The sequence below is a fragment of the Thrips palmi genome, unplaced genomic scaffold (assembly GCF_012932325.1).
Source record: "Thrips palmi isolate BJ-2018 unplaced genomic scaffold, TpBJ-2018v1 HiC_scaffold_5, whole genome shotgun sequence".
NCBI classification, from domain to species: Eukaryota; Metazoa; Arthropoda; class Insecta; order Thysanoptera; family Thripidae; genus Thrips; species Thrips palmi.
This window is the reverse complement of record NW_023144632.1, coordinates 16,484,771-16,505,876: the sequence shown is the minus strand read 5'-3', so window position 1 is coordinate 16,505,876 and position 21,106 is coordinate 16,484,771. Positions and strand designations below refer to the sequence as shown.

General features: G+C 56.6%; 3 protein-coding genes across 5 annotated transcripts in view; 1 reads left to right on the top strand and 2 right to left on the bottom strand.

Moving 5' to 3' along the window:
* Positions 1–235: 235 nt before the first annotated feature.
* LOC117650892 (proton-coupled folate transporter-like) lies at positions 236–5,447 on the bottom strand. Of its 3 annotated transcripts, XM_034394530.1 has the most exons (12): positions 5,358–5,447; positions 3,807–4,187; positions 3,419–3,667; positions 3,138–3,350; positions 2,372–2,559; positions 1,795–2,057; positions 1,624–1,725; positions 1,399–1,536; positions 800–883; positions 555–711; positions 400–477; positions 236–273 (listed from the first exon to the last, which is right to left on the bottom strand). In XM_034394530.1, the coding sequence occupies exons 2-11, from the start codon at positions 4,083–4,085 to the stop codon at positions 426–428; spliced, it is 1,725 nt and encodes a 574-aa protein (XP_034250421.1). In that variant the 5' UTR covers positions 4,086–4,187; positions 5,358–5,447; the 3' UTR covers positions 236–273; positions 400–425. The 3 variants fall into 3 exon arrangements, with proteins under 3 accessions (XP_034250421.1, XP_034250420.1, XP_034250422.1); XM_034394529.1 differs by lacking the exon at positions 236–273 and having other exon boundaries at positions 314–477; XM_034394531.1 differs by lacking the exons at positions 236–273; positions 400–477; positions 555–711 and having other exon boundaries at positions 798–905.
* A 2,947-nt stretch (positions 5,448–8,394) lies between these two features.
* LOC117650545 lies at positions 8,395–10,101 on the bottom strand. The gene is made up of 2 exons (XM_034394052.1): positions 9,992–10,101; positions 8,395–9,298 (listed from the first exon to the last, which is right to left on the bottom strand). Exons 1-2 carry the CDS (start codon positions 10,013–10,015, stop codon positions 8,996–8,998), a joined length of 327 nt encoding a protein of 108 aa, XP_034249943.1. The 5' UTR covers positions 10,016–10,101; the 3' UTR covers positions 8,395–8,995.
* Positions 10,102–12,772: 2,671 nt separating this feature from the next.
* Positions 12,773–21,106, top strand: part of LOC117651217 (netrin-3-like) — a gene marked incomplete at its 5' end in the record, with an annotated part of 104,077 nt that continues 95,743 nt past the window's right edge. The window contains one exon of the mRNA XM_034395031.1: positions 12,773–13,429. Coding sequence (XP_034250922.1) covers positions 12,773–13,429 — 657 coding nt within the window. The remainder of the gene's footprint in view (positions 13,430–21,106) is intronic.

The window sequence follows — 21,106 nt, the reverse complement described above, 5'->3', positions numbered from 1 at the left end:
ATAAATAAATAATTGGAATGCATCGCGTCACAAATCAGCGGCCTGCCGGGCCGGGCGCCGCCGCCGGGCGGGCGGCGGTGCGTGGCTAGTGGCGGCGGTGTCCGGGCTAACGACACACAAGCGATGCCCACCTCAGCGGCGTGGCGTGGCGTGGCGTGGCGCGGCGTGGCGTGGCGTGGCGCGGCGTGCTGCGCTGAGCACCGCGTTGCTGCTGCAGCCCGAATATGGCCCGCCCGGCCGACTGCGGTGGCGTAGCAAGGCGACGATCATCGTCTCGTCGCGAGAAGAAAGTGGAACGTAATCAAAATCAACGTCGATCGCAATAATAATATATTTGTCCTAACGTTAGATTTCGAGTCCGTCGGATTTGAATGAAGTACAATTATCTTATGCACGCACTGTTCAAAATCGCCTCGTCGATTCGACTAAGGTGGCGCTTTTTTCCGGCGGCACTTCCTTGATTCGTAGTAGAACCAGCTGAGGGAAAACAAAATCGAAAACAGTAACTCACACAAAATAAAAACAAGTGATTTCGGTTCGTCGTTCGTTCTCACCCAAATATCAAGATGGCGGGGAAGGTGATGGCGCCCCCGACCAGGTAGAAGGCGCCCGGGCAGTCCTGCATGGTGAGCCGGTACACCTTGGAGTACATGGGGCCGCACACCACGGGCATCATGGCCTCGCACACCCCGATCAGGGAATTCACTTTGCCTAGAACGGCAAAAGTTACAGGGTACAAAAGTTAGTGATTTTTACTGATTGAATAAAATTAAGCGACCGAAAAAACCGCACGGCTCACCGAGCTCTTCGCTGGGGACCAGCTTGGAGGACATGGATCTCATGGCGATGAAGGACGTGCCGTTCATGAAGTCCACGAGCGGGGCTGTCATGAAGCACACATTACACTGGTAAAATAAAGGCGTAGAATTATGCCTTTGCGTGAAGCGTACAGAGTGTACGCACTTATTGAAGCGTACAAGAGCTCGCATGCGCTCCTTTTCTCCTATCTAAATGCACGGGCGCATTATCTTGAAGCGCAGTTGCACGCTGCAAGAAGAGCGTAAGTCTCGAAGCGAAGTTCTGCGCACGTGCATGCGCTGCCAGCACACTGCCAGCACACTCACAGTGCAGGCCCATCGGAGGCGACGCAAACAAGCCACAGCGGATTTGCCAGAGAAGACCGGTCGAGGCGGTCAAAATTCAAGACGCGATTTGAGCTCCAGAATCGCTAAATAGGGCTCGAACCGAGTGTGTGACCCCACCAATGGATTGCTCTCCGAACGAGGAGTCCAGTGGAGGGGGTCACACGTTCGGTTCGAGTCCTGTTTAGCGACTCTGGAGCTCAAAACGCGTCTAGAATTTTGGCCGCCTCCACCGGTCTTCTGGCCCACTGTATACCGATGAGCAGCACGCCGACGGTGGTGGCGAAGGCGTAGATGAAGCCGGCCAGGATCTTGGACGCGCAGGACATGATGCCGATGAGGCTGTCCTCGATCTTGAGCACCGCGCTGAGCACCCCCACGGCCAGCATGGTGCCTGCACCGTAAAAACGCGTCAAACTCACACTGCCCCGCCGCGGCCCGCCGCGCGTTGTTGTGGGGCATGTCTGCTCTAGAGGCTCACCCACGAGGTTCACGACGACGGTGTAAGTTTCGAAGAAGCTGAAGTTCAGCTCGTCCCAGTTGAACCGAAGTCGGAGGAACAGGTACAACACAGTGTGCTCACCTGCAAAATTTCAAACTTGTGAACCTATTTTTCCTCTCAAGGACTTGAAGCGCGACGTATTCGGCGTACCGTGCATGGGACCGATGACCATCATGACCACCAACATGAGCAGCACCACCTTGACGAGCCGGTTGTTCTCGCCCTTCTTGAAGACGACGCGCACCGTCTCCAGCAGACGCCGCACGTCGAAGAAGTCTTTGAGGAAGCCCAGGACGCCGTGGGGCGGCGGCCCGTCGCCCGCCCACTTTCGGGGCTCCTCCGCGACCTGCGTGTAGCCCCACCAGAAGCTGCAGACGTACATGCTGGCCGACAGCGAGAACACGCCGTAGAACCTGCAGCGAGTCGGCTCCATGAGCACGCCGTCCTCACAGTGGAGTTGCCAGCAGACCGGTGGAGGCGGCCAAAACTCGAGACGCGGTTTGAGATCCATGTCGCTATAATTGGGTCTCGAACGGTACGTGTGACCCCACCAATGGATTCCTCGTTCGGAGAGCAATCCATTGGTGGGGTCATAAGTTCGGTTCGAGTCCGATTTAGCGACTCTGGAGCTCAAAACGCGTCTAGAATTTTGACCGCCTCCGCCGGTCTCCTGGCAACTCCAACTGTGACTGATTCGCAGTGAGGTGGCGCACGCACGCGCACGCACCCGATGAGGCGGTAGGCGACGCCGGACAGCGCCATGCCGATGGGGATGCCGAGGCAGAAGCACAGGTTGACGATGCCCACCCGGAACGTGCGCTCGGCCTCGGTGGTCACGTCGGCGGTGTACGTGAACACGGCCATGAGCATCGTGGTCCAGCCGCCCGTCATGGCGGGGAACACGCCCTCGGTGAACTGGAGGAGTATGACCGAATGGCCCGGTCAATGTCGACGCTGCACTGTGGATTTGCCAGAAGACCGGTGGAGGCGGCCGAAATTCCAGACGCGTTTTGAGCTCCAGAGTCGCTAAATGGAACTCGAACTGACCGGGTGACCCCACCAATGGATTGCTCTCCGAACGAGGAATCCATTGGTGGGGTCATACGTTCGGTTCGAGTCACTGTTTCGCAGCTCTAGAGCTCAAACGCGTCTAGAATTTTGGCTTCCTGCGCCGCCGGTGTCCTGGCCCCGAGGGGTTACCCACTCGTTGCTTTAGTGTACACACGATTCCGGATTCCCGCGATTCCCAGAACATATCTCTGAGAAAAAGAGAGAACTTTCGAAAATTTTCTTTGTATTTGAATGTTTTTGTGTGTATCACATGGTTACCATGACTTTAAATTGAAACTTTGAGGATTTTCCATCAAATTTTGAAAGATTTAGGAATGATTCCCGGACTGAGTGTACACATGATTCCCGGAGTGGGTAACCCCTCGCCTGGCCCACTTTGCGCTGGAAGAATCACTTGAGCGTGGATTTGCCGGGACACACACCGTGGCCGCCTCGAGGGGCAGCTCGTGGAAGAAGTAGGTGCAGACGAGGAGGCCGAGGCTGGTGAGCAGCTCGCCCACGATGGGCAGCAGCATGCAGGGCTTGCGGCGCCCGTGGCGGTCCGACCAGGAGCCCACGAACAGCAGCAGCAGGGCGGGCAGCGAGCTCTGGATGAAGGCCTTCCAGCCCGCCATGGTGGCCGTCAGCTTCTGGACCTGGCGGCAAAGTCCTTCGACATTCGCGTGAAAGATCACGCCGTGGCCAACCACAGCCCCGCACCCACCTCGGTCTCCTCCAGGGTGTAGTTGGCGGTCATGCGTGCCGTGAGGGCGTCGCAGACCACGTCGTCGTAGCGCAGGTTGACGCGGCAGGCCTTCTCCAGGTTGAGGTTCTGCGTGGCCAGGCTGGCCAGCACGCTGGGGATGGTGAACATGGCCAGCATGGGCTCCACCGTGACGTTCTTCCGGATGTAGCGCAGCTTGGCGCGCAGCGGCAGCGCCCAGAAGTCGAACTTCTCCGCCGGCAGCGACGGCTGCAAGGGAGAAGGGGTCGCCCAGCGTCACTTCGATTCGTTGGAGAGTTTAGACGGAATTTAAGTGTTATATATATACGAGTGTGTCTCAGTTGTTTCCTGAGCTATTCCAAGTTTCAAGAGGATGCCAACGGCGCACCTTCTCGACGCCGCCGTTCGCTCCACTGTACAGCCTCTCCTGCTCGGCCTGCTCCGTGGGGACGTCGTCGCCCTCGTCCTGCCTGAGAACCGCCTCCTCTTCGGCCAGGGTGGCGGCATCCGCGCGGACGTCCTCAGCCTCCTCTCCGTTGACGTCCTCGGCCCCCGGGCCATGGCCTTCCCTGACGGCGGCCTCGGCCTGCTTGCCTCCGTCACCGCTGGCGGCGGCCTCGGCTTCCCTGCCCTCCTCGGCGACGGCGGCGGCCTCGGCGCGCTTCATGGCGTTGGGCGGGGACAGCGCGTAGAGGCCTACGACGGCGGACTCAGTTCCCGGGCCGCGGCGACGCAGTCCACGGAGGTCCCGTCGTTTCCGCACCCATGCCTGCAGTGCGACGTGCAGAAGAAATTCCGTCGATTTAAAGTCGTATCAACCTTTTTCGAGTGTCGCGGTTGCGATTATGAGACACATCACGTAACGTGTTGCCTATGGCTGTTTGCAGAAGCTCTCCTTTCGTAATGTCTCCTGCGGGGACACCGTAATAGATAACGCTAAGGAACATGTCCTGTGGGGAAGTTGCAGGCACCTCTCTGTGAACTCGACTGCAACACGGAGTATGCTTTACTGGATGAGTGCAGTTAGTTTGCAAAGAGTTAAGTTTTCGCTCTTGAGCGTGTACTCTAGTACTCAGAGTCACGGTAAAACCATCTCCTCGTAGTACTTGACTGGTATTTCTCAGAATCCCTCGAGATTTTCCTGGGAATTAACCGACATTTCTGGGAATTGCAGGAGATGGTTTTACCGAGTGCCGCGCTCAAACGAGTCGCGGCCAAACAAGCGTGACACCATTCGCCCTCTCGTGAACGTGACGTCGCAGTCACTGAAAAAACAGTGCCCTGCGATAGTGGATGACTGGTGGGGAATCCATTGTCTGATAGTAGGCCCGCACTGACAAAAATAGGTACATCTAGTGTCACAGTGGATCCACTTCAAAATTGCACATACGGTGTGATAGGGAATTGATGGTCCATGGCAATCTCTGATGAAACGAGGTCAACAGTTACTACACGGCAAAAGTACCGCCTGGGATTCCCAGGCGCATCATGGGGAAAAGGGCCTATTTTCCAGGCACCGCCTGGGAATCCCACGCGGTACTTTTGCCGTGTACTGCGACCATGGATTTCCTTCACTTAGGTTATATTTACTGAGAATCCAAACGCTATGGCGTCAATCGGTGCAATGCTTTTGCAGCACATAAAGTGCAGTGCCTTCCCTTTCCATGCATTAGCAAATGGCATTTTCGGGAAGCATTGCAATATGGTGCGAAATCTCAGTGCTATATTGATAGCGTTTGGAATCTCACTGAGACTCAGTGTTCTTTTTTAAAAACAGAAGATCCAAGATACCAAACAGCTGATCACTCCATGACACAGAGAGACGATGTTCTTCTCAAATTAGTGCGTCCACTACTGAACAGTTGATTCCATAAAACACATCCACTGCCACGGTGAGGAATGGGTATCTACAGCTGAGCACTTGGTGGATATCTTTCACCTGCACGGCCGAAGCGCAGTCAGTCGGCACCACTCGCTCGCTGCTGGCTGCCTGAGACGCACTGCCTGACTGCCGCAGCCACTCCGCGCGTTGCACTGCCGCCGTGATAAGAGCGTCTTCGCGGCTCCCCACCCCCCTCCCCCCTGGGTCCCTTGGTCCTGACGTTTTTGGTGCAGCAGCCCTCAGGGCTGTGCGATATCCACTTTTCGGTATCGTGATACGATATTGCCGTACTCCGATATCGAAGAATATCGACCAATATCGATGGTATCGAGATCGATAATTATCGCGATATGTGGACATGTCAATCGTGAAATCGAGCCCTCGATATGTTGTACCCCTCGATATCAGGGTGATATCGTATCGACCTAGATATCGTGATACAGCCCTGGGCGCGTCCGTCGCGACGTCCGTCTGGAAACTGGAAAAATTTACCGCGTCCGTCCTGAGCCTCGTCACTCCGAGAAGCCATTCCCGCCTTGAGGAGCAATAAAAGCCCTTTCCCTTGGCTGAGCGTCACATCAGATCCGTTTGTCACCTCACTGACTTCCAGTGACTGCAGTCGGAAGTGGGCTCCGAGGATCGCTGTGTGCATGCAAGGATCGGGAGGAGGTATGATGGATGCGCCGTGTCCCCTGCGGCCAGAGCGAAAAAGTCGCACGTTGCCCAGGGCAGCTTGTTTGCCCCCCCCCCCTTTCCGGCCCGCCGAAATGCCAGCAAGTTGGGCTGCCTATCCTTCGGCCCGCAGGCGCTCCGCGACCGAGCGCTGTGCACAGTGTGCACTCCCCGCAGGCCTGCCTTGAAATGGCTTGGCCCACAAACGGTCCTCTCCTTTGCGGGTCCGTAGTGTTAACTTTGTTTCGCACTGGAGAGAGCCCCAGAGTCGCTAAATGGGAATCGAACCGAACGTGTGACCCCACCAATGGATTGCTCTCTGAACGAGGAATCCATTGGTGGGGTCACACGCTCGCTTCGAGTCCTGTTTAGCGACTCTGGAGCTCAAAATGCGTCTAGAGCTTTGGCCGCCTTCACCGGTCTTCTGGCCCACTGTGATGGCGGCGGCCAGGTGGGTGAGGCGCTGCCTAATTAATCGAATATCGGCCGCTGCTGCGTCCCTCCTTTTGGCCGCGGACCGACGGCCGCCCAACCCCCCCCCCCCTCCCCTCGTCGGGACATGCTGCGACGTGGCTCCGGAAACGCTGCAATCAGTCACTGCATGGGTGGGCAGTGGGCAGGGACTCGAGGAGCTGCGCTCCCATGCATGTTTCTTGAAGGATGGGAAAAAAATCGGGAAAAGATGAGTTTGTTGTGAGATTGTGAAGAAGTGTGTGGTTCTTCTTTGTCTGCTTCGATCCTCACAAAACGGGCCGTCTATTTTTGCAACAATCCACTGGGAAACGTACGCAAAAAAGGACTATTCAGGGCCCCAGAGGACGGCGGGGGCGGGGCGGGGCGGGGTCCTGGGGGCTTCGCGTCGGCTTCGCGACGGTCCGGGAGGAACCCTAGACAGTCAAATTAATTTGCGCCTCCGCGATGTTGCAGTATACACTGGAGGGGCGGTCATGCTAATGCAGGCCCAAAAAATGCCAAGCAAAATGAGAGTGGAAGAGGCGGGACAAATAAAAATAAAGGGGAATCCGGAGCAGCTTGCGGGGCTTAGCCAGGAGGGCAGTCAAGGGAGATGGGCGGAGACATCTCCCTCTGCCTCTCTCTCTCTCTCTCTCTCTCTCTCTCTCTCTCTCTCTCTCTCTCTCTCTCCTCTCTCTCTCTCTCTCTCCCCCCCGGGCGTGGCGCGCCAATGGAAACGAAACCATGGACAAATGGAGCGAAAAATAGAGGGGCACGAACGCATCGGTCGCAAGTGAAATTGGAAAATGTCAGAATGTCCGGTCTATCGTCCCGTTTTTCTTTGATACCAAGAGGAGAAATTATCATGGGACGGTTGTCAATCAATTTTGATCGGGTGGCCCGTGTTAGTAAACCGAGCGCAACACACACACCAGAGACGCAAAATGATCGGCGTAACGGCGTAACGGCGTAAAGCAACCTCCGCGGTGGCCGAAGGGACGAAGGCCGGACGGCAGACGGGCCAGGCTCAGGCTCCGGCACTGCAAACGAAGACGGGGGCGCTACGAACGCGGACTCGGCCCGCCGCCGATTGTTCTCTTCTCTTCCCAATGTTTCTCTTCGCCTAGACGGCCTCGACCGCTCGGCCTTCCTCATCAGCCGCGCCGCCCACTCCGCGGCTTCTTAATCATTGCTCCTAATATTAATTGCTCCTAAATTAATTGGCGGTGCGGAAGGTCCCTGCGCGATACGGCGCGGTCATAACATTCAAGTCCGTTACTGTTCACGCCTCACTGGCCGCGTCGTCCGCCCACGGCGCCGGCGCCCCACCCCGCCCCGCCCCGCCCTGCCCCGCCCCGCCAACCAAAACGGAAAGACATTAATCGGTGATCCGCCAATCCCCTTTCCATTCCGTTCAAGTGGTGCCGTCTGTCAGGGTCGGGGCGCCCTCAGCCCAGATGTGGGTCTGTTTGTCGTTTGACGGCGTGGATCGTCGTGGGTGGACCTGTGATTGCAACGAGTGAAGGAACTTTAAAAAATCCGCCCCCATGAATATGTGGACTAAATGCGAGCATGGGGTGGGTGTAACATGGACTCGTGTTTGGAGACTATGCTTGCGATGAAAAACGTTAAAGAATACCCATGCCGCACTGCTACGGCCCTGCCGACCTCGAGTTGGCCTGTGGACTGATTCCGAGAGTCGTCGTCGTCGCTCTGTCTCTCTCGCACTCATGGGCGCGCCGTTCAGGCGCGAGAGAGACGGAGCGACGAATGTGACTCTGGGAATCGGTCTGGGCCGATGATGCGATTGCCCCGTGCCGTGCGGGTCATTCTTCTCGAGGCGTCACTGCCGCTCTGTCGACCCGACGAGTGAGAAGGTGTTGAGTCCTCGCCTCGTTTGATTAATCGACTTATCAAAACATTGGAAAAGAAAATAGTAAAAGAATTTTCGACAGTTTATTTCCCTCAAGTTTCAACGTGCTATCAATGGGCGTGATGGTGTGCGCAGCGATCTTGAAAAAGGTCTGTGCAAACTGGGGCATTCAATGACCCATGAAGCGGAGGTGGTGGCGGGTCTGCTGGGCTCTGGCACCTCTGGGCCCCGCGTCGCTCTGGCCGGCCTGGCCCTGGGAGTGGACCCTCTGCAGCGGCGCAGCGGCAAGGCTGCCGCCGACGCCAACGGGTGTCACTACACGATAAGATAAGGCTGGAGCGGCTCCTGGCTGGAGCCGTGCTGGAGCGCCACGGCCAGCCAGCACCCGAGCCGGCACCTGTGCCAAGTTGGGCTGCCACTACACGGGAAAAGTAATCGACTTCGGTTTCCGACAAGCTTCGCGGCGGGCAACAACAAATCTCCTAATGGCAGCGTGCAGCCAGCCAGCTGAGCTACCCCGGCTTCTGTTCTGTGGCTTGGCGAGTTCTGGGGCACTGTAAGTGGGTGCTATTTGCGTGGAAACTACAGCGTGGGGTGGGAACCGATGCATCGGTTTCCTTTCACTAATTTGCAACGATGGCACTCGCTGCTCTGCGCGCCCCATCTTCCCGTGCAACCGTCCTCTCTCTCCCTCTCTTCACTCCTGCTTCGCTTCGGCTTCTGCAGACGCGTTCCCGCGCCTTGCCGCGTCGTCCAGCACGCCTTGTCGTCCCTCCGTCGCCCTGGCGGTCCTGCTGCCGGGCGCCGCGGGGGCGGCGGGCAGAACAGGCAGTGCCGTGGCCGGATCGCTGTGTCCGCGATGTCCGAGGGTGCGCGCCGTGCAGTTGGCGGTGCCGTTGGCGGTGGCGTGCCCGCCGTCCCAGGCCGGCCTCTTGATGACCAGCTCGTGGATGGCGGTGGCGCAGATGGCCACGGCCGCGCACAGCAGCACCACGCTCACCTGCCGGGGCGGGCGGCGCACAGTGGATTTGCCAGAAGACCGGAGCCGGCGGCCAAAACCCCTACGCGTTTGAGCTCCCGAAAGTCGCTAAACATGACTCGAATCGAGCGTGTGACCCCACCAATGGATTCCTCCTTCGGAGAGCAATCCATTGGTGGGGGTCGCAGTTCGGTTCGAGTCCCATTTAGCGACTCTGGAGCTCAAAACGTGTCCTGGACATTATTGACCACCCTACCGGTCAAATTTATTAGTACATTTAGTTACAACCTTATGAATACTTAAGCCCAATATGGAAATGCTCAAATTGTGTTTTGAGATTGTACATAGCTAACTGATTTGTTCGAATAAGTCAATACTTATGGACAATGAAAGGCACACAAACATTCCGTGTAGTCCTCTTCATGTCTTCTTCCCACTCACCAGCAGAGTTGGAGAAACGAACGTTTGCCCCAGCTTTGCCATTTCAAAACGACTTAGCTCGGCTTCTAAACCATTGAAATTAGAAGGATATGTTGCAAGCCAGCCCATTGTGAGCTTGAACACAGACTTTGAATTTGGCTTCGCTGAGGTAGATGAGCCCTCTAACCTCAAAAGGTTTGGCGGAAAACACACTCCGGTTCGTTTCAAGACGGCGGACCAGGCGACACGGCACATCCTGCGGTTCGCCAACACGTCTAGGACTCTGCTGCTCACCACGAGTTCCTTGGTGCCGGCCATGGCGGGGCCTCGTCCAGGGCTGCCGATCTTCAACTCTGTGGTTCGGCGACAACGCTTCCGCCGTGTGCGCCTTCCGCGAGCCGGGACGCCACTGCAGCCTTTGAAGCGTGCTGCCTGCCGCCCGCCAGAAGGCTGACTCCGAAAGTCGTCTTGGCGCTCTGTCACGCCAAAAAGGGACGCCCCACGGGCGCGAGAGAGACGAAATGAGCCTCTGAATCAGTCTGCAGGCGATTCGACGCCAGAGCGACGCCAAACGCGGCTGCGGTCAGGACGTCAGGACGCCAGGACAGCTTTAGCGAGCCTTTTGTTCGCGGATAAAGGGAAGTAAATAATCCTTCGTATGTGGTGCTGCGCGTTGCGCATGATGTAACAGCCCGAAAACATTCTTTCATTACTTTTTTTTCTCTCTCTCTTGCCCCCGAGTGATTCCCTTCTGCGCGGCACAGCTGGCCGGCATGTCAATACACCGCGCACCGCGCACACCGCGCGCACCGCGTCACGCGACTTGTTTGCACAAACCAATCGGTCGCAGAGAGGGAAAATGCGCGCACGGGACGCTAATAGCGCTCTCTCGATTCGCCAGCGGGGAAAAATGGAACGGACAGCGTTGTACACTGGACCAGAGGGCCGGTGGGCAAAACTCTGGACGCGTTTTGAGCTCCAGAGTCACCAAATGGAACTCGAACTGAACGTGTGACCCCACCAATGGATTCCTCGTTCGGAGAGCAATTCATTGGTGGGGTCACACGTTCCGCACGAGTCCCATTTAGCGACTCTGGAGCTCAAAACGCGTCCGGGATTTTGACCGCCTCCATCGGTCTTCTGGCCCACTGTGCGTGGCGTGGCTCGTATCAAAATTTACAAAGTCTGCTGAGCGCACGTGCTGGACGTCGAGGAGTTGGAGAGTTGAAGGCCTGCTGTCTGGTTCCGGACGCTGCTTTCGCCGCCCCGTCTCTCTCACTCTTTCAACGGGGCTGCGTTGGGGTGCGAGTGAGGCAGGGCGACGTTGCTGGGCTGGGCACTGCCGGGGCAGATGGCTGTTTGCGAAAGCCCGTCCCGGCGAAACGAAATAACAATAGCAATCGCCGGGAAGGATAAACAAACAGCGCGTCTCGCTGCACGCCGCGCCGCGCCACTGCACCACTACTTGCACTCCTCGCCATCATCCACCCCCCTCGGTAAACACGCCGAAAACGCGCTGAAAAATGAAAAACGGACCATGGGCCCAAAGTGTGGTGCTGTGCTGCAGGCCGCTGGCATCCCACCTGCCGATGTGTCTGCCAACATGCAGGTCAGGTGTTACCTGTGGGTCCCTCCGAACGCCATACAGTTCAGTGCTTCGTCGCTCTGTCTCTCTCGCTCCCCTGGGACGCCCCACGAGTGCGAGAGGGACACGGTTTGCTGGCCGATGCCTGTCCGCCCCCCGCGGGGTGATCGCCCTCGACAACAAGGAGCGTCAGTCGCCCCTGTCACAGCCGGCCAGTCCGTTTGGGGGTCGAGGAAGGCGGGGCGGGGCGGGGCGGCGACTTTTGCAGCCATTCCTCAAGATCAGGCAACGCCACCACGGCATAATACGAACAGCAGAATGTGACGTAAATGGTGCCGCTAAAGGATAAACAAAAATAAGCAACAAGTTGTTGGAGGTTAGGAAGGATTCATGCCGGGGCGATCGGCGGCACAGCCAATCGGATGCATCCATCGCCATCGGGGCTCAAGAACGACCTCCTGGGCCTCCTCCGCGAGCGCGGCGAACCGCACGGCTCGGCCGGCGGTCAAATGCGGTCAGAACCAGTGGGCTCCGACGTGTCAGTCGGTACGCAGGGCCCGGCCGCCACGTTTCGACCGCAAACTCAACTCTAATTTGATGTTTGCCCGGCCACCGGGCAGTGCTTTCGTTTGCATAACTCTCCCTGGAATTTGAAGGATGTTTCATCTCCGCCCCGCCTCCAAAAAGGGCCGACCTGGGCCGACGACCGGCCGACCGACCGACCGGGCCGTTCGTGCCGTGCATTGTGTGTGCACGTGTGTGCACGTGTGTGTGTGTGTGTGTGTGTGTGTGCGCGCGCGCGTTTCTGCCTGTGTGTGCGTGTGTCCGTCTGCTCTAGTCCGCCTGTCGACCGTCGGCCGTCCCGACAGTGTGCCCGACGTGCCGTCCCGCCGCCGGCCTGTCTGGCGCGGCCGGGCGGCCGGGCACGCTGCTGCACTGCAGGCCAGGACGGTCAGAGGCAGCAGGGCCGGCGGAGCGGTACGGGTAGAGGGGGTAGGGGTGGGGTGTACCGCGCCGCTCTTCTGAGATTCAGTCAGTCAGTAATTCAGTGCCGCGCCGTCTCTGGTGGGGAGAGCATCGAGCGTCCATCGAGCGTGCGTGTTGTCGATCCCCGCGGTGCGCATGCGTCGTCGTCGCGACGCTCTGCTCTGCGCGTGCGTCGTTAGGCCCTGCCGCCCCTCGGCCCCTCGGCCCCGGTCGCACTGACCTAGGCGTGCGATGTGAACCCGTTGCACGTTCGCGTGTGTGTGTTTACGTGTGTGCGTGCCCAAGTGTGTTGTAGTGCAGTGATTCCTCTCTTCTCCGGGCACGGATTATGCCCTAGCTGTGCCCAGCTCTCGACGGCCATGTCGACGGCGTGGGTCTTGTTGCTGGCCGTGGTGCTGGCGGCGGCCGAGCAGGGCCCCGTCCTGGACGCGGACGCGGTGGACGCGGTGGACGCCGTCCTGGCGGTGTCCACGTCCGCGCCGGCGGGGCCTGCGGGGCCTGCGGCGGGCGACGCCTGCTACGACGAGGCGGGCGGCCCCCGGCGCTGCATCCCCGACTTCGTGAACGCGGCGTTCGGCAAGGCGGTGGAGGCGTCGTCCACGTGCGGCGAGGCGGGCCCGGTGCGCGTGTGCGACGCGCAGGGCGGCTGCCAGGTCTGCGACGACACGCACTCCCGGCGCCGCTTCCCGCCCGCCTTCCTGACCGACCTCAACAACCCCGCCAACGTGACGTGCTGGCGCTCCGAGCCGCAGCCGCCGCCCGCGTCCAGCGCCGCGCCGCCGGACAACGTGAGCCTCACGCTCAGCCTGGGCAAGAAGTACGAGCTGACGTACGTGAGCCTGCAGTTCTGCCCGCGCGCCGTCAAGCCCGACTCGCTGGCCATCTACAAGTCCATGGACTACGGCAAGACGTGGCAGCCGTGGCACTTCTACTCGTCGCAGTGCCGCCGCGTGTACGGCCGGCCCAACCGCGCCACCATCACGCGCGCCAACGAGCAGGAGGCCCTCTGCACGGACGCGTCCTCGGCCTCGTCCAGGATCGCCTTCAGCCTGCTGGAGGGCCGGCCCTCCGCCGCGGACTTCGACTACTCGCCCGTGCTGCAGGACTGGGTCACCGCCACCGACATCAAAGTCGTCTTCAACCGCCTCAGCTTCCCGAAGGTGAGTCCCGGACGGGCTGCGCCTTCGCGCCTTCGCCGGGGGGCGTCCTGCTTTATGGCCACCTCGAAGGCGAGTCGGCTGCAGGAGAGCGGTGGAGCGGACGGACAAGGACCGTCCAGCAACGCCGTCACTGCAGGCTGAGAGTCGTTTTCGTCGCTCTGTCTCTGTCGCACTCGCGGGGCGTCCGTATGGGTGCGAGAGAGACAGAGCGACGAAAACGACTCCCGGAATCAGTCTGCCGTCCAAAGACGGCCCGCGCATGCCTATCGGGAGGCCGGCCGCCCGGCCGCCTGGCTGGCGTGTCCGGAGCCGTGTCCGGCTGGTCGGGCCGGCCGCGTGGGCAGCACCGCGCCGCGCCACGCCGCGCCGCAGCAGTGCCGTCAAATTGATCAGTCTCCGGCTCGGTAGTAAAGCCAGCGTTCGATCGGCGTGATCGTGGCCGAGATTAGCCGGCGACACCGTCTTCGGGACCCAGCGTCGCAGCGTCCCGGGGGAGAGCCCGGCCAGCCCGGCCAGCCCGGCGTGGCGTGTCCCGAGGGAGCGGGCAGACGCAGCAGGGCCGCGACGGAACCACCACGTGAACGGGGCGGCGTTGCCTGGTGGCCGACGGTGGCCGACGACGACAGGGCGTTTGTGCTCTCGTCTCACTGCGCACGTCGGACGCGAGGACGTCCACAGACCGAGGGGCAGGACGCACACCGGCACCGGCGTCGGCGGCCAAAAATCCAGGACTCGAACCGAACGTGTGACCCTACCAGTGGATTCCTCGTTCGGAGAACAATCCGTTGGTGGGGTCACACGTTCGGTTCGAGTCCTGTTGAGCGGCTCTCGAGCTCAAAAAGCGTCCGACATTTTGACCGTCTCCATCGGCCTTCTGGCCCACTGGAGTGGACGCCAAGTCTCGTGGTCCAAAGAACTTGACCTGGAAAGCATGCACGAACAACAGTGGAAGGGTGAAGGTCTGCATCCTTGATTTCCACGCCTCCTTGCACCTGATTCCGAACTACTGCTGCAGCATGGCGCGAAATTGGCTGAAGGGGGGGGGGGGCACAACTGCACTACGGCCCCTCTCCTCCGCACTTCGGAAGTAATTTTAAGGCGGCAAAGGGGAAAAAGGAGAGAGACGAGAGGGGAAATAAAACAAGGGATCAAGTCAAGTAGAATAAAGTGTGAGAAGGATATTGAAATGGATGGGGGGGAGAGTGAAATGTCTGCGCCGGCACCCTTCCTTCACCCCCACCCCCGCCCGCGCCAAACTATGAGCCTGGTTCGACCTCGTTCCGCCGTTTTGCCTTCGTTTTGACAGAAAGCTCAGAGAGAGAGAGGGGAATGCCTGCGATTCCGCGCAGTGTACATGCAGGTAGCGGCCGGCAGTGACAACATAGCACCTGCAGGTGTCCCTTGATATCGCCCAGCGTCGCCCGGCCGGCCGTCTCACTGCCTTGTTGGCCTACAGAGCGTCCCTGATTTATGGCGGCCGATCTCTGTCGCAAGCGAGCAGCTAGGCACAAGGCGGTGCGCGCCCCAGCGCCCCCTGTCGCACGGCAACTACAACAACTACAGAACTACAGCGGATACCACAGTGGTTACAGTGGTACAGTGCATGGTGGAGGGAATTCCACACAGGCGGGGACTCGATCCGCCATCCGGCGCACAGTGGGCCAGAGGACCGGCGGAGGCGGCCGAAAGCCCTGCCCTGCGCGTTTTGAGGCCCAGCGTCGCGAAATGGGACTCGAACCGAGCATTTGACCCCACCAATGGGTTCCTCGTTCGGGGAGCAATCCATTGGTGGGGTCACACGCTCGGTGTGTGTCCTGTTTAGCGACATTGTAGCTGGGAGTTTGACCACCTCTGCCGGTCTTCTGGCCCACTGTGCGGGTCGCTCTGAGAAATTCTCTGCAGTGAACCTGCGGACCAGTGCGTGATTTCTCATACACTACGCTAAGGGCTTCGCCAGTTGTCTCAGTGTTTCCTCCAGAGAGAGAGGCGTTTTATGGCAGACAAGCGGACCGGACGGACGGTCCGAGTCCAAGGCGGTCCTAGTGGTGCCGACACTGTCGGCGGAAGGGAAGGGAAGGGGCGACAATTAATGCAACCGAGGGACTATTAGGACTCGTAATAGGACGAGCTTGTTAAGGGAATGACCGCAAAGTGACGCCGCGGTCGAACTCGGCGCGTACCGGGTGCTGCCCATGCACGGCTATCGAATCAGCCGAGCCGAGCCGAGCCGAACCCGAGATGAAAGCCAAGATGGCAGCTGTCTAGGCCGTATTAGGCGCGGGGCAGGCCCTGGGCAGGCCCGGCAGGCCCCCGTAAACCATAAACGTCAGTTTACACAGGCTTTATCTGAACAATGTATTTGCGAATCTTGTAGACAAGTTACTCGAGTCAGCGACTCGGCCGAAGTCATAAACGACTTGCCAGCGCGCCCAGCTTCCTACGTACACCGTCGACCCGTCGGCGGCGTCCACCATGGGGGTCTCTATGCCGCTCCGGGGGTTTCAAAGAATGTTCTGAGGCTACACAGACGCACTCCACTCTGACCGGCCCGTGCTTCAGCCGCTGCAGCCGCGGCAGCGAGGTGTCTGCCGGCCGCAAAAGTTTGGACATAAATCGTGGCTGGGTTCGCGTCCGCCAAGGATTCTGCAGACTTGCGCTGCTCCGCTCGCCATCCGCGGCCACAGCCCCGCGTCCCGCCCGCAGTCCGGCCCCGGCCAGCAGTCCGGCCACCTACGGCGGCGCGGTGGTGTGGCGCGCTGCGGTGCGCTGCGTGGGAACAAGGTGTCCGCCGTCGTGTCCGCCGCCGTGTCCGCCCTCCGCCAGGCCACGCCAGGCGAGCCCCTTTATGAGTCCGCTGGCTGTAAAGCGCGATACGCGATACAGCGCACACACACACCTACACACACGCACACACACGCGTGCGCATACACACACACACGCACCGAGACGTCCGACTGACTCGTCCAACCGCACCGCCGTTCCGGACGCCAACAAGTTGGCCGCCGTGGCCGACGGCATGGTCGACGCGGTCCCCGGAGAGCGGAGAGCCCTCGCTCCATTCTTCCAGCATCCGGGCAGGCGCGGGGCGCGGATCCAGAGAGCAGGAGGAAAGAGGGTGTGCACACTAAACTTCTTACGGATACATCCTATCTGTGTTACGGACATTTTTGTGCAATTGCAATTACGGATAGATTTTGCTTGTAATACGGATGATTTTATCCGCAATACAAAGGTTTTCGTGTCCGTAACATACAGACGAAAATATCCGTATGGTACGGACGTAAAACTCTTTGTAATACGGATGATTTCATCCGTATTACAAGCAAAATCTATCCGTAATTGCAATTGCACAAAAATGTCCGTAATACAGATAGGATGTATCCGTAAGAAGTTTAGTGTGTGTGTGTGTGTGACCAGCCCCTGTAGATGGGCAACTTTCGCGACATCGCCGCTTCTTCCGAACCCGTCTCTAGATCCGCCCCCTGCCATCCGGGTCTTCTCTGACCCACTGCCTCGCCCACTGCGATACGGCCCCAGCCAGTGCACCTGCACCCCTTGCGGCTCTGCCGGCCGGTTCAACACAATCCGGTTTGGTTTTTAACTTCCAACGGCGCCATTGTGAAAGAGCATTTCCTCTCTCCCTTTCTTTCCTTCTTTCTTTTGGCGTCCGGCGGTCCGCCGGGCGATGCGATGGGAGATGGGAGATCTGATTGGATGGCGGTGCGTACTGTGCGTACGGCCTTCTCTGTGCAGTGGACTGGACGTCCGCTCCGGTTACTCGCCGCGGCCAATTCGATCAATCCGATCAATTCGATGAAAGCGGTCACCTCGCACCGGGAAAAGAAACGCCCGACGAAATACGACCCCAATTACTTCCACATGCGCACGACGAGAGCAGGGGGTGGCAACGCTGTACACCTATGTTGACGCCATGTTCGACCCCCCCTTAAATCATGGTTCTTTTCAAGGAGATACTCTCTGAACCCAGCAAAGGAATCGAATGAAACTTGAGTGCGGTATCAAGTTAAAAGGTCATATTAAAGTAATAATCAAACGAGAGCACACTTACGATCAATTCACTCCTTGAAACCGCATCGTGAAAACAAGAGAAAAATTGGGTTTTGTTAAAATCGCTACAAGAAAAGTGTCTACTTATATTTTCAAAACGTTAATCTTGGAAAGTTTTTGAGTTTTTGAGTTGAAACCTGGCCTAAACACTTCCTCAATTCATATATTATCGTAATAACAAAACAGTTTGGCTCTAATGGACTTAGTACTTTGGATCTCGTCGAAGTAAACTAATGTGCTAGGGGTGGCCGAACATGGCGTCAAGAAAGATGCAGGGCGTTGCCACCCCCTGACGAGAGGAATAAAAAAAGAGTCCATCCTTCTACAGGGCGATAGAAAAACAAGCTAATCCAGTGTGGTGTTGGGCTTTATATGGCGGCGCGGCGGCCACGCGGTGCACGCGGCAGACGGTGTTGGGTTGCCGCGCGCTAATACCAAGGGTGGCGAAAGTCGGTCACCCTGCCTAGAATTTGGAGGAGCGTGAGTGTGTGTGTGTGTGTGTGTCCGTCCGTGTGTGTGTGTGTGTGTGTGTCCGTGTGTGCGCGCGCTGTGCGTGTGTGCGTATTAGTGCATCGGAGCAATCTTTTGAATAATGTTTGGCGCGATGCGTGGTCCCTGATGTCATTAAACGCCCTCTTCCCCCCCTCTCCCCTCTCGCCACACCGCTTGAGGCTGGCGGGCCCTGGCGGCCTGGCGGCGCGCGCCGGAACCCGCCCCCTTGTGGGAGGGGCCGCCCAGGATTTATGATTGCATATTGCTATTCAAAGGAATTTTGGCGGGCATTACCGCGAATCTCGTCTTCCCCCCCCCCCCCCCTCTCCCGCTCGCTCTTTTATGTAGTGACGTCGTCGTCGGCCTGCACGCCCCGAGGCGTGCTCCTTAAATATGTATGTCGCACCTCGGCCTTGCAAGTTGAATGCTGTATGGGGGGCGGGGAAAAGGGGGGGGGGGCGAAGGTGTACGTACGTGTAAAGTTTGGGCACCTCCAACTTTCGAGGCGCTAGATTTGCACAATCCATAGGAAAGATAGGTCGCCAGGACGTCGGCGCGGCGGGCGGGTGCACTTCATGCATGCACGCTCTAGTGAAGATTTTCTGTATTATGGTGAAAATGTTCTATAGTATGGTGGTGCAGCTGACTTTATAACACACCATTGAGATTTCACTGTACCTTATAGATAATTTGACTAATTTCATCTGTACTGTGGAGAAAACTCCACCATGATATGGTGGTGCAGCCTTTCACCCTTGCTTTCACCGTAAGACATTTACAGTTCAGTGCCTGCTGTTTTCTCAGAGGTGATTCCCAGAGAGCGTTCCTGAGTAAACCACGCAACCGTTTTCGCCGAGCAGTTACAGAATGCCTCCAAGGCGGCTCAGCCCGATCCTGGATCCGCCCCCTGCAGTGCTTTCCAAATGAATTAAAATAGTGGTCTAACCCTGAGTGGGGCTATACGTGCCGCGTGACGTGACTGCAGCTCCCTTGCCGCGCTGCGCAAAGTCCGCACGAAACGCCTCAGGGCAGCGAGCGGGGTGTAGCACGCTGTACGTGAAGGGCGGAGGGGAAAGGGGCGTCGTCCTCGACGCGTCCACACTGGCAGCAGCCCTGGGAGCTGCCACGCGCCGTGGGCCCGTCCTGGTCCCCGTCCTGGTCCCCGTCCTGGTCCCCGTCCTGGTCCCCGTCGACGCCGTCGTCGTTCCCCAGGGGGTGGTGGATCTGCTCCTCTCGTCGTGTCTGAGAGTTTCGAAAGCTCTGCAAGTGAAAGTCTCTCCCCCCGGGTGGAAGGATCTTTAGTTAAACTGTAGTTTCAACTACAGTACCAAAACTGCAGTTCCCGAACTAAAGTTAGTTTTAAAAAGAAACTGAAGACTAAATACAATTCCACTATGCAGTTGAAATTGTAGTTTTCTGTCAGTTCACAATGTAGTTTTAGTGTTGATTTGAAGTTCAGTTGGAGGTTCAGTTTAAGTTTCAGTTACAATTTACTTAATATCCATTTCTGGAAGTAAAGCGACTGCTGAAAATAAATATTCAAAAACTGTCTCTCATCTTGTATGTTTCCGTACTTAGTATGTATTTTAAACATATTCTCTTATCGACATACTAACGTTGATAGTTTTGTCTCAAAACTAGTACGTTTCCGTACTTCTTATGCAATCTTCTAGTTGTATCAAGTAAAAGTTACATACCACTAGGGGAACTCAAAATTACAGTGGCTGCCTCATTGCTTTTAAAGCAGTTGAGGTTTACGTTGAATTTTTTGTCGTCTCCCTTTAAAAAAGTATCAGGTTAAAAGCAAACGTTTAAGGTTTATACCTATTACAGTTGGCTTTACTTTAAATGGTATAGTTGTTCGCTGTTTAAAAATTTATGCAAGTTTCCCCTTTTTTAAAGTTAGCCTCCCTAAAGAGACAAAGTAACCTTAAGTCTGCGACAAGTTTACGTAAACTGACTTGTCGCAAAGGTTCAAAATATTTTGCGCTTACATTTTTTATACTGACCGTTTAAAATTAAAATAGGTCATAAAATGCAAGTTTGTCATGAAGAGGACTACAACTTTACATAGGATTACTCTAAAATTGCTTGTAGTTTAAAAGATGTAGAAAAATTCTTAGTTTTGATTTTTTTTTATTAAATCTAAATCAAAGTAATTCTGTTAAGTCCTTCATATACCCTTTTTAAAATAAACATAATATTACATGCTAGTAGTATTAAATAACACTTTCGTTGAGTGAAGTTGGAGCAAAGCATATTGACTACCGCAAAAATGGACACTTAGTGCATCATCCGCTAGGTGGCGCTAGTGTCGCATCATTTACGTCTTCGAGTTAAAAGTGTTCTTGCAGCCGATCAGAGGAATATTTTTGGATCAAACTCTGTGCAGGGCAAATATTTGAGATGCTATGACTCTACCACAAAAGGATTGACCTCGATAGGTGGAATATTAGGGAAATAATTTTGAGTACAACTTTCCTCTCGCGTACGGCTACGGGTCGTAGTCTGGTTAGGCTCCGATCGCTGTGCCCCCAAGTGCATCAGTCCTCGATGCGAAGTATATTTTTTACGAGTGATCAACTCCGAGAGGAGGTGACTCTACTCACTATCACCTAAGGTTGAAAATACCTAAGGTGGCAAAATGATAACAGGGCAGAGGCTCTATTTTGAATTTTCACTCTCTTTTGGGAAACTGAACTCCAACTACTCTCTTTCTAGTTATTTCAAATGGCTTTTAAGTTGTTCGAAACTAAGGTTGAACTGCAGTTTGACTGCAGTTTCACTAGCACGAAAATGAAGGAGAAACTATAGTTGTTCCAAATAACTGGTAGTTTTTGCATAGTTAAACTGCAGTTTTACTGCAGTTGACTACAGTTTAACTACAAATTTTTTTCTCTTAAAAGTTACTTTTAACTTCTTGATTGTTTAATTTTTTTTCACTTAAAACAATACATTTTACAACAGAAAAACTCCTGTTTTGTCATATAGTTTTAACTGCAGATCCTTCCACCCGGGCCTTGAAGCATCCTGCAATGTGTCTCAGAAAGGACGTCGTGTGTGTGTGTGTGTGTGGGGGGGGAGAGAGAGAGAGAGAGAGAGAGAGAGAGAGAGAGA

Excerpts from the sequence above, each read along its gene's own strand:
- LOC117650892 (XM_034394530.1), bottom strand. The coding sequence starts at position 4,085 with ATGAAGCGCGCCGAGGCCGCCGCCGTCGCCGAGGAGGGCAGGGAAGCC. Across the intron at positions 3,668-3,806 it reads CGAACGGCGGCGTCGAGAAG|CCGTCGCTGCCGGCGGAGAA; the intron begins GTGCGCCGTTGG and ends TCTCCCTTGCAG. Across the intron at positions 884-1,398 it reads CGTCGGCGTGCTGCTCATCG|CCCCGCTCGTGGACTTCATG; the intron begins GTATACAGTGGG and ends GCTTCATGACAG.
- LOC117650545 (XM_034394052.1), bottom strand. The coding sequence starts at position 10,015 with ATGGCCGGCACCAAGGAACTCGTG. Across the intron at positions 9,299-9,991 it reads CCGGCACCAAGGAACTCGTG|GTGAGCGTGGTGCTGCTGTG; the intron begins GTGAGCAGCAGA and ends CCGCCCCGGCAG.